The sequence below is a fragment of the Sorex fumeus genome, unplaced genomic scaffold (genome assembly GCF_029834395.1).
Source record: "Sorex fumeus unplaced genomic scaffold, SorFum_2.1 ptg000007l, whole genome shotgun sequence".
NCBI lineage: Eukaryota > Metazoa > Chordata > Mammalia > Eulipotyphla > Soricidae > Sorex > Sorex fumeus.
In genome coordinates, this window is record NW_026606064.1 from 38,264,197 (window position 1) to 38,276,249 (window position 12,053).

A 12,053-nucleotide genomic window follows, 5' to 3' on the forward strand; every position below is an offset into this window, starting at 1 on the left:
AGCTCCTCCCTGCCCTGCAGCCTGAAGTCCTAGACGGCTGTGAGGGGCAGGAGGACAATGCCTCAGACCCAATGGCCCCTTCTTCCTGTAGTTCCTGCCCTTCCACTTCTTTCCCAGAGGCTGAGCTGCCAGACTGGGTGACTCCTCTCTCTCTCTCTCTCTCTCTCTCTCTCTCTCTCTCTCTCTCTCTCTCTCTCTCTCTCTCACACACACACACACACACACACACACACACACACACTTGCACATACACTCACCCACATGCCTACACTCACACTTACACACACACTCTCACACAAACACACATACTCTCTCTCAAACACACACACACACACACACACACACACACACACACACACACACACACACACACACACCTCCCCTCTTACTTGTGTCTCTGTCCACAGACTTTTGTGGGCCACGTCAACTTCTTCAAAGGCACCGGCTTCTCCCCCTCAGTGGCCTTCGCCTCCCTCTCCCTCTTCCACATCCTGGTCACGCCGCTGTTCCTGCTGTCCAGTGTGGTCCGGTCCACAGTCAAAGCTCTTGTCAGGTGAGAGGAGGGTCGGCAAGGGTCCTGGGTGGCCCTTGAACTGCCACGGCCACGGTGGCCATCAGAATTCCCGCTTGTTTGGTCTCTAACCTTGGCTGCCCCATGAATATGGCCCCCCTCTGAAGCTGGTCCCAGCTGCTTAGAGGACATGAGGCAGGACGAGCCCGCCCAGGGCACAGTGTGGAGCGTGGAGTCCAGTGCTGCCCGTTGGTCCCAGATTCCCCTTTTAAAGCCTTCCATGGCAAGCACTTTCCCCCTACCGTGGTGGCCCCTGGATTTCAGAAGCTCCCTCTGAATTCTTGCTTGCCCATGCTGAGCAGCCTCTGTTCTCCACGGGTCTCTGCGTCTCCATGGATCCCTTTTGGGGAGAAGCGTCCCCCGTGTTCCTGCATGTCCTGTCCCCAGTAGGCCTGCAGCTCTGTGGGGCCCTCTGGGGGACCTTCCCGAAGGCCCGCTGGGGAAAGGCCTGAGGCACAGACCCTGGCTGGGGAGCAGCGTGAAGACCTCCTTGGAAAGCGAGGCCTGTGGGCTCTCTCAGTGCCCTCCCAGCACCCCTGGAACCGGGCAGGAACAAACACCCCTGAACCCCAGCTCCTTGAGCCTGGTGGGAAGTGACAGGGGCATGTCAGGGGACCCCGCCAGGTCCTAGGCCGTTGATAGGACCAGAAGGGGAAGCCTGTTACACCAAGGAGCCTCTAGTGGGGGTCAGGGATGGGAGGGGGCCCAGCATCAGAACTGTGGTCGTTTCTTATCTGACCTGGAAGTGGATTTACTCCCAGGGCAGGGTCAGAGGTGCCTCGGCACTTCCGCACCCCCCCCCACCTAGCCTCACCCCAGTCCTGTGTGTCCATGTGGAAACCACAGATCCCAGGATGCCACACCTGTTGGAAATCCCTTGTCTGACCCGGAAGTATTTCCATATGCAAACTCCCTGTCACCATGGTAGCTGAGCCCTTTGCAGGGGGAGAGGAGAGGTGGGTGGCTGGGATAGGAAGCCACACACCTCAAGGCCACCAGCTCACAGACAGGGACACGGGTTTATGTGCAGACTTCTCAGAACACATCTCCTGAGCACCCAGATGACCCCAGCCTTGAGGGTTGGAAGACTTGTCTCACCTTGGGGCCTTAAGGACACTTCTTTGAAGGGAATGAGGTGTAGACAAGCCATTCCCAAGCTGCCCAGAACCGCCGAACCCCAAGGAGAACGAAGGGATCAGGAGCTGTGCCCGAGACGGCTCCTCTGCGTCCCAAGGAAAGTTCCTGAGGGTTAGCTGGAGACTCACCTTCTCCACCATGAGCTGAGAGTCGCTTCTGCCAGAAGTCTTCTAAATAGGCATAAACAAATGATACGTTCTCAAAAACACAGAGGCCAGCATGCTCAAGAAATATTCGTTCTTGAGGCTGGAGAGAAAGCAGTTGGTTTAAGGCACTTGCTTTGCATGTGACTGACCCTGTTTGATCCCCAGCATTGCCTATGACCCTCCCCCAAGCACCTCCAGGAGTGATCCCTGAGCACAGAGCTAGGAGTAAGTCCTGAGCACTTCTGGGTGTGGCTGAAAAACAACAACAAAACACAACACATAGGAGCTGGAGCCATCGCACAGTGGGTAGGGTGTTTGCCTTGCACGCGGCTGACCCGGGTTCGATTCCTAGCATCCCATATGGTCCTCTGAGCCCTGCCAGGAGTAATTTCTGAATGCATGAGCCAGGAATAACCCCTCTGTAATGCCGGGTGTGACCCATAAAGTTATTAATATACTTATTAATAAATAAATAAGTAAAACACAACAAATATTTTCCATTGTTACTAACCAATCCTGATCCTTACTAACCTTAATACAAACCAACCTCTCACCCTTCGCTTATCCCAGACTAACCAACTTTAATGTGAAATCACCCCTAGAACTAGCCAATCAATCCCCCACAACCTACTCCAGCAGACCCATCAGCCCTAACACTTCATACCCCCCACCATGGAATCCCCTTCTCTCTGGTTTTCGGAGGGGGTCGGGAGAGGGAATCACTCTGTGCTGACCTCTCAGACGGCGCCCTCCTCCCTCACCCCTGCCCTTTGCCCGGGGCAGAGGTGCAGGGATCCCTGTGCTCTCTCTCTCTCTGCAGCGTGCAGAAGCTCAGTGAGTTCCTGGCCAGCGCTGAGACCCGTGAGGAACAGTGTGCACCCCGGGAGCCCCCGCCCCAGCGCCAGTCCTGCAAGTACCAGGCGGTGGTGAGCACGCGCACTAGCCCCTGCCAGCCCGTGTTTCTCCCCAATGCCAGTGGCTTGCGCCCCGCCCTGCCCTTCCCTCCCATAGAGGGGAGCCCCTTCCACTCCCCCCCCACCCCGCACAGCTCCCCGCTGTGGGGCCTCATCTCCCTCCGCCCATCTCCAGCCCCTCAAGGTGGTGAATCGGAAGCGTCCAGCGCGGGAGGATTGCCAGGGCCTCCCGCAGAGCCTGGCCCCCGATGTGGACGGGGATGCTGACAACTGCTGTGTCCAGGTGAGTCCCAGAACTTGCGACTCCACGGCCACCCCCCTCCCACCCCTGCACCAGGACCAGGAGGGAGCCTGAGGTCCGAAGCCCTCAGTCCTTGAGGTCACACAACCTGCCCAGGTCATCCTGGCTGTCCCCAGACCAGGAGTGCCACTCCTCTGTCCACCGGGAGGGACCACCTGTGGCTCCCCAAGAAGCACCGCTGGCGCAGTTGGCATGAGTGGGCCCTTGTAGGCTGCCCTGCCCTGGATCCAGCAGGGAGAGGCCAAGGAAGGGGCAGAGGGGAGGGGAGATGAGACCGTGGCTGAGAGCCTCGCCTGCCTCTCTCTGCTCTCTCGGGCGGCGGTGCGTCCCTCAATGAAGATCATTGGAGGCTTCTTCACCTGGACCCCCGATGGAATCCCCACCCTGTCCAACATCACCATCCGGATTCCCCGAGGTATGACCCTGGGTTGGGGCTGGGTCCCCAGTGCCCCTCCCCATGTCCCAGCAGACTGCTGGTGGCGGGGGGGTGGGGGGGGACAAGACACATGAGCATTTGCTGCGCTCATCTGCGAGGTGCTCTTGGCGGGTGCTCTGAGGTCTGAGCACTGGAGAGGGAGTCCGTGCTTGGTGGGAGCACTGTGCAAGGTCAGGACAGGAGTGCAGAGGTGAGGGCTGCTCTGGTGGAGAGAAGGGATGCTTGGCCCAGAAGAGCATACCTGAATCGCGCTGACTGCATTGTTGGGGATGCTGGGAGTGTGCAGGGTCACTTGGGCCATGGGGCAGAGGGCACGATCTGAGCAGCAAAGCATGGAGGTGAGGTGGAGGGCAAACCCAGGGGAAACCTGCTGGGGGCGCCGAGAGGAGCGGAGATCATTCAGGGAGACACCCGACAAAAAGCACCAAGGAGCCAGGAGGAGGCTGTAGTTTCTATGTAGTTTCTAGAAGGAAGGGCTCAAAGGGGGGCTGGACTTCTTGCAGACCCTGGGTGAGAGGCAAGCTTCCAGGGCCCTGGGGTGGGGGTTGTTCAGACTCCCCCTGGCCTCATCCCTGCAGGCCAGCTGACCATGATCGTGGGACAGGTGGGCTGTGGCAAATCCTCGCTCCTCCTCGCCACCCTGGGCGAAATGCAGAAGATCTCGGGCGCTGTCTTCTGGAACAGGTATCAGAGGCATCCTCAGGGCCCCGTAAGTGGAGAGAAGCCCAAGGCAGGCAGCCAGGTAGCACTCCTTTCAACCCCGCCCCCGGCCCCTTCCACTGGAGCATAAAGGCACACATTTATTTTGGGCATCCACTGTGTGTGCAGTGAGGGTTCCCTAAATGTAATTCATTGTTAGTCTCAGTAGCAATGTCTACAATGTCTCATCCGTCTCTGTTAAACCCTTACAGGGTACTTTGCTAAATGCTTTGCATGATTTTATCCATATAACCACCAGCCAAGTAAGTACCAAGGACAGTTTTCATTGTATGGAGGAGAGTCGCGCTGGGGGCCCCGAATTCACCCCGCGGAGCAAGTAGCAAGTGGCAGAGCTGGAATGTGACTCGGTTGTGTGGCTCCAAGCCCCCTTCTCCCCCTCGGCTGCAAGCCTCTCTGGGTGGCAGGGACCACCAGAGCAGCAACTTCCCGCTTGGCTCCATCATTAGCCACGAGGAGACAAAAACCACTCAGTGGGTGTTGAAAGGAGTCAAAAAACCCAGAATGTGGGTTTCTAGGCAAAGATCACTATCTTAATTAAAGAGCCAGAACCCCAGGCGAAGTCCATCACGAATCTATTATTTATGCACACCTGTCTAAAAAGCACTTGACTCGAGCTGATAAAAGATGCATGTAAAATAGGAGCTTTTGAAAAAGCAGGAAAGAGCAGACATGAGGAGCATGTGAAAGATGTTTGGAAACCTGGTGGACAGTGGACAGCTGCTGCAGGCTGCATCGCAGGGTGGAGCAGTTGGGTAGCTCAGGGACAGGGGCCTGGGCGGGGGGGCAGTTTGTCATGTCCCCTAGACATGGAAATGGCAGCTTATGCAGCAGAGGGACCAGTTTCCCTGAATCAGCATTGCCAGGGGAGAGATACCCTTCAAGATGCTAGGTTTTCAGGAGCATGAGCTTGATACTGAGCAGAGAGAAAGATCTTGGGGGGCCAGAGCAATAGTACAGCGGGGAAGCTGTTTGCCTCACACATGGTTGACTTAGGTTCAATTCCTGGCATCCCATATGGTCCCGGAGCCCACCTAAGAGTGATCCCTGAGTGCAGGAGTAGGAGTAAACCCTGAGCACTGCTGGTTGTGGCCCAAAAATTAAAATAAAATGGTAACAGCTACAACAACAAAAAGAAAGATCTTGGGCCCCAATGGCTGGATATCTGCAGGTACCCCATTTCCTGCCTTGCCACAGTTACCCTGAATTGTAGTGCACCCCAAGGCAGCAACTTCCCCCCTTGGTGGGGCTCTGGGCTGGCAGATGAGCCATTTGGGTTTCTTGTGCCCTCAGCCTCCTGAACTTAAGTCCATGGGGAACGTTGTATGTTTGCATGCAGAGGGGGTCTCTGCCTCATTTCCTTCTTATTTAGTTTTCCTTTACTTACTTATCTTTGATGTTTGAGTGCCTAGTCCCAGTAGTGCTCAAGACTTTCTCCTAGCTCTGTGCTCAGGGATCACTTCTGGTGGGGCTCCAGGAACCATATGGGGTACAAGGGAGCAAACCAGAGCCAGCTGCAGGCAAAGCAAATATCTTAGTCCCTGTGCTATTTCTTCAATCCCCCACTTATTATTTGTGGGGTTCTCGAAAGACAGACAAAGAAAGCCTACTGGGTTTAGGTCCATTTTTTCCAGTTCTGTGTACTAGAGCTTTTGGCAGAGGAACTGGCCCATGGCAGAAAGAGCATCCAGGAAGGGGAGACAACCCCCGGGAACTATGGACTGAAGGCAACTGGAATGGATTGTGCATGTGCTATGGGCCAGCCCTTTGCCCTGCACATAACAAGCACAATCCCATTGAAGCCTTCCACTGACTGAGGCTGGGTTTCATAGAAGTCGGAGCTAGAGCTCAGAGGGGTTGGATGGCTCACTGGTTAGTACATGGATCCTGGTAGAGACCCAAGCCTAGATTTTTTTTTTTTTACCCCTCCTTATTGTCTTGGTCTGGGTGCCTTAGTTTTCCTCTTAGGAATTATTCTCCAAGCTCCATGTGGAGGCCAGATGGATATAAATGAACCCGGGGGACCCACATGGGACTCTGGGGTACACCTGCACCCCCGTGCATCACCCACCACCATCCAACCCTTTCTGTGCCTGGCCTCTGGACATCACCTTTTTCTCTCATCACCATCACAATTATTTGATATTGTTATGGACATATTATAATGCAACAGGAAGTAGAAATATTATCCTAGGTGAGATTCACTAATGTTATACAAGTAGCACTGTAATTGTCCTCCTGTTGTTCATCGATTTGCTTGAGCGGGCACCAGTAATGTCACCATTGTGAGACTTGTTGTTACTGTTTTTGGCATATCGAATACACCACAGGGAACTTGCCAGGCTCTGCTGTGCAGGCGAGATACTCTCGGTAGCTTGCTGGGCTCTCCGAGAGGGACGAAAGAATTGAATCCGGGTCAGCCACATGCAAGGCAAACGCCCTACCCACTGTGCTATAGTTCCAGCCCGTTATGAGTATCCACTTGAAAACCCAACATAAAAATATTAGCAGTAGAAAAGAGTTTGATGAATGGTCACTTGAAGGAAAATATGTTTTTGGAAAAAAACTTTTCTACCTGAGTGGGCATGTGGCTTCTGTGGCAGATAGCACATGCTTTCTGTCACACATGGTCAGGTGTGTGAGTGTGGTTTACAGCCCATCCTGGGAAGCTGAGATAATGCAAATGCATCTCAGCTCACACCTACCCGCGGGTGCCTTCACTCTTCCATATATATTGAACACCCACTGTGTGCAACCCCCTGGCACCACGGTAGGAATGCAAAGAGGATTAGGACAAGGCCCTTGTTTCTGAGGGAGGAGAAAAGTGATCAGTCATTGAACTCCGTGAGCCCTGAGTCCCTCAGAGAAAGCTCTCTGTGCATGTGGTCTTTGCATCTTAAAGGACACGTGTGGTTTATGGTAGGGATGTGACAGGGTTAGGGAAGAAGATGTTCCAGGTAGCCGGGGGAAGGCTTGATGATGTGAAAGGTGCAGCAGTGGAGGTGGGGACCAGTGAGACTTAGCCCAGGAGGGATTCAAGTGGGAGAGTACTTGGCCTTGCCTGGGTTCTATCCCTCGTACCTCCTGGTCCCTCAGCACTGCCAGCCATGACCCTGATGGGCCCCAAAATATTTTTTATTTTAAAAAAATGTATCTGAAATAGGAGCAATAGTACACCAGGTAGGGCGCTTGCTTGATGTGAGGCTGATCTGACTTGATCCCCTACATCCCATATGGTTCCCTGAGTATGATCAGGAGTCATCCCTGAACACAAAGCCAAGAGTAAGCCCTGAGCGCCACGGAGTGTGGCCCAAATACTGCAACAAAAGCAAAGTGTTGTAAAAGTTGTAGAGGAATCAGGCTGAGAGGCCAGAGGAGACCAGGCTTGGGGCTGGAGGGGGAGTCGGAGAGAGCCAGTCCACTTGGCTTCTTCTTCATCTTACAACCCAAGATGTGTGCACAGACCCTCTTCTGGACAAGACAAATGTGGGGGCTGGGTGGTGAGGGCCCCTCCATTTCTTATAGGCATTCTGTGACTCCCACACAGGAGATGGTGTCCTTGCAGTGTGAGCCAAGAACAGTTAGCAGTTGACCTAACGCCCCTCCTGTCCTCAACCCAAGGCGAGGCTGATGGTTTTCATCCACCCCTGTCCCTGGCCAAGGGAGCCAGCATCAGAGGAAGGTTCAGGAGGCTGAGATAGCAGGCGAAGACGGCTCTGGGCAACCAGTGCTCTGTACAGGCCTTCATTTGTTCCTTTGATGAACAAATGGGCAGTGAGTTTGAGCAAACTCTGAGGCCAGGCTTCAAACTCAATCTCCGAGCTTTGTTTTTCTACCAGTTCTCCTTGGTTGTTCATGGGCTTGACATGAGATTTAGCCTAGAAGGGAGTCAAAGCCCTATAAATATTATTAAAATACTATTCTTTGACCGGCAACGCCTGGCAAGCTACCCATGACATATTCAATATGCCAAACACAGTAACAACAAGTCTCACAATGGAGACGTTACTGGGCCCGCTTGAGCAAATTGATGAACAACGGGAGGACAGTGCTACGGTGCAGTGATACTATTCTTTGACAATGCACCTCTATGCCAAGAACAGAATTTCCCTATTGCTATTTAATTATTCTAGCCTATCTCCCCAGCGAGATGTAGTCAGCTCACAAGGGAGGGAGGCCAGATCCTTTAGTTTCCCGGATCCACAGCACTTTGGCTAAGTGAATTCTCTTTAAAATGAATGGACCCGGGAGTAATATGACCCGCGAAGACTTGCATTGCAAATGTGTGTTTCCATCTCTTTCCTCTCCAGAAGTCTTTGCCTAAGCGATCCCCTACCCAGCCCTACGCCGACCACCCAGCTCTCCTCACAGTATTTGTAATGACTCATACCGAGCGCCCACCTCACTCTTAAAAGGCCTCCGCGTTTTCTTGTGTGCGACCATGAGTGCTGCATTTTTTTTTTAACAAATTGAAGGTTTGTGACAACCTAACACCAAGCAAGTTTGCAGGCACCATTTCCCCAGAGCCTGTATTTCACGTCCCGTCTGTCACATTTAATTAAGGTGTGTGCACTGTTTTTTTAAACATGTCACCGCACACTAAATATAGACTACAGTGCCGTGCAAACAGCCCTTTTATATGCACAAGGAAACCAAAATACCTAGGACTTGCTCTAATGCCACATTCATGTTAGAGTCTGTCTGGGGCTCAGTGGCGAGGTCTCCTGTACGTCCTGGCTCTGGAGTGATGTGCGGATGACTCCATCTCCCACATGGTAGCAGCTCCTGGAGGGCATGCCTGGTGATCGGGCGACCCAGTGGTCAGTGTGGGGTGCGCCCACTCATGTCCCACTCTGTGTGAACCAACGAGAAGAAATAGGTGCTGCCTGCAAGGAGCTCCCAGGTCTGGGTTGGGGATGGAGGAATCAGGAAGCACAGAGGTGTATAAGCAGCACTCCCCACCATGAATGGGCCAGGAGAATCCATGGGGGGAGTCTCTCTGCCTGGAGCATATTCTGCACCCCCAACCACCCCCCCCCACACACACACACACCAGCTCCCAGCCCCCTCTCAGGGGAGAGGCCTGCTGCTAAGAGCAGCCAGTGACCTGCCTGCCTCTGCTTGGTGCCGCGCAGCCTGGGAATTTGTACGCTCACTCCTGCGTCTTGGAGAGGAAAACGTTTTTATAGAACGGCACATATACTCCTATGAAATGCTTTCTCTGGAAATAAAAAAAAGACAACCATTAGTGAGCTGGAGCGAAGGGCTTTAAATGTCCCCAGGGAGCCCTCAGGAAGCAAGGCCGCAGGAAAGCAGTGGGAGAGGGGGCTGAGAACAGGGCACCTCGGAACAGCATGCAGAGCTGCCTCCTGGAGCTCCCTACCCACCCGACCCCTGTTCGTGTCCCCCACCCCATAAGGCTCCCTCGTATGAACTTCCTTTTAAAAAAATGTACTGTGTTGGGTCCAGAGTGATAAGTACAGTGGGTAGGGAGTTTGCCTTGCACACAGCCAATGCAGGTTTGATCCCCAGCACCCCAGATGGTCCCCTGAGCCTGCCAGCAGTGACCCCTGAGTGCAGAGCCAGGAGTAAGCCCTAAGCATGTCCAGATGTGTACCCCCCAGGAGACACTCCCAGCAGTGCTCGGGGGACCAGAAAGAGCTAGGAATCCAACCCAAGCTCCTGCCTGCCCAGCCTGTGCACTGGCCTCTCATCCAAACTTTTCTGTTTGCATCTGAAGTCAGGGCCCAGCTTGCCCCCGGTCTACCCTACAGGTTGTTGCGCTGAGTGAGGCCGCCCCAGAGGTGAGAAGTCAATTGGCCGCTCTCAGAACTGTCCATCGCGGCGGGGTCTGCCCGTACAGTTCTCTGAGCCCCTGGGGAGTTGGGGTGGGGCGTCTGGGTGCACCCCAAGGGTCCTGGGGGGAGGCAGGGATGGAGATATGGGACAGACAGGAGATAAGATGATAAGCCAGGCCTGGCCACCAGATGGTGCCTGGTTCTTGCTTGCCAGCTGTGTGACCTTGGGCAGGATGCTTCACCTCTCAGAGGCTCACCCAGACAAGGACAAAACCCTTCCTCTCTCTGAGTTTTGGCGTGAGGAGCCCGGGACCCAGGTGTAGGGTATTGTCTCAGGGCAGAGAGGCCCAGCCAAGTGGGCTGTGTGGATCGTGGAGCCTCACGACCCCGAATCCTCTTCCGAACTCCATCTCCGTGTCTTTCCTTTTCCCTCCTTGCTGGGTCTGCAGTAAGTCATGCTCATCTGTTCCTCCTCTCCCCGCACCTGTGGGCCCAGAGGTCAAGCTTCACCCTCCAGCCCAGAAGCTTCCATGCAACTTACAACGAGCTGTGTATGTTCTCCCGGCACAGCTGGGAGGTTTACACTGGCCTCCAATGTGGCTGAGTTTCACAGTCAAGTGAGCAGAGTAACACCCCCTGGGTTAGCAAGTCAGAGCTCACGTGGCCACTGTCCACGCTGCCTGCCCCCGTGTGAGCGGTCACCTCCTCTGCCTGGAGCCCCTCCTTCCATCCTCACGCTCTCAGAATCCCCAGCCAGACCCTGCTCTTTAACTTCAGTGAGTCAGCAGGTAGGATATTTGCCTTGCACACAGCCGACCCAGGTTCGATTCCTGCATCCCTCTCAGAGAGCCTGGCAAGCTACCGAGAGTATCCCGCCCGCACGGCAGAGCCTGGCAAGCTCCCCGTGGTGTATTTGATATGCCAAAAACAGTAACAACAAGTCTCACAATGGAGACGTTACTGGTGCCTGCTCAAACAAATCGATGAGCTACGGGAGGACAGTGCAGTGCTACAGTTCACATCACTTCCTCCTCCAAACTGTTGGGTTTTTTAAAATAACTTTATTTTATCTGATTCTAGCAGAATACATAGGAATTCGAAAGAATACACAAGTGTAAAGTAGCTTTAGAAAATGCCCAAAAGGCCCACGCCTGCAGCTCGTCAGTCTTTGCTCTCACTGCATAAGTCTGTGCAGACTTGCCCCTGAAATTTCGGTCGCCCTCTCTTGCTTCTCCTTCTCTTGGGCCTCCCCACCCCCTGACTTCTGTTCTTACCTCACCCATGCTGACACCTGGTGCACCTGAGGATCTGCTTGGCACCTTGCTTGAAGATGCCCGTGCCGTGCTCCTAGCTGGCTGGAAAGAGAGGCTTGTGTTTGGAGAAATGGGAGGATTCCCCTTGCTCAGAGTGACCCCAGAGGTGCAGGCAGAGAGGGATCAAGCGATCCCCCCAAATCACGGAGAAAATTTGTGAAAAATGGTGTGTTAAGTGCACCATTTGGGGGGCAGCAGGGGGCTTGGAATCACACCCTGTAGTGCTCAGGGCTGACTCCTGGCTCTGCACTCAGGGATCACTCCTGGTGGGGTGCAGGGGACCATATGAGCTGCCTGGGATCAGACCTGGTCGGCTGAGTACAAGGCAAGCGCATGCTGGCCGCACATGCACCAGTTGTTAAGCCTTTTTAGATTATAACACACCCACTGAGGCTTGGGGATTCTGGGGCTGCCTGGGAATGAGAAGAGGAACCTGGATCCACACCCTGTTTCCCTCTTTCCTCGTCATATGACATTGGGCACATCAAGCAAACTCTGAGCCTTAGTTCCCCCATCTGCCAATTAGGGCAGACAAAGACACCCCGGGATGGGCGGAGGGTGGTTTGGGGAATGAAGTGAAAGCCAGCAAGTCACACGGTGCCTGCCTGTGGGGCGAGGCCCGCCCCAGCTCCTTCCCAGATGATTAGCATGTTAGTTAGCAACTTCCAATTATTCCCAACCTTTGTGGGGGCTGATGAAAAGATGTTCTTCCTGCCTTGA

The 12,053-nt window shown here is 54.1% G+C and overlaps 1 protein-coding gene across 2 annotated transcripts in view; it reads left to right on the forward strand.

Moving 5' to 3' along the window:
* ABCC8 (ATP binding cassette subfamily C member 8) overlaps positions 1 to 12,053 on the forward strand; it is an 84,574-nt gene that overhangs the window by 44,637 nt on the left and 27,884 nt on the right. For both annotated transcript variants that reach the window (XM_056130876.1, XM_056130884.1), the window contains exons 12-16: positions 408 to 553; positions 2,675 to 2,780; positions 2,944 to 3,051; positions 3,409 to 3,484; positions 4,084 to 4,189. In XM_056130876.1, coding sequence (XP_055986851.1) covers positions 408 to 553; positions 2,675 to 2,780; positions 2,944 to 3,051; positions 3,409 to 3,484; positions 4,084 to 4,189 — 542 coding nt within the window. The remainder of the gene's footprint in view (positions 1 to 407; positions 554 to 2,674; positions 2,781 to 2,943; positions 3,052 to 3,408; positions 3,485 to 4,083; positions 4,190 to 12,053) is intronic.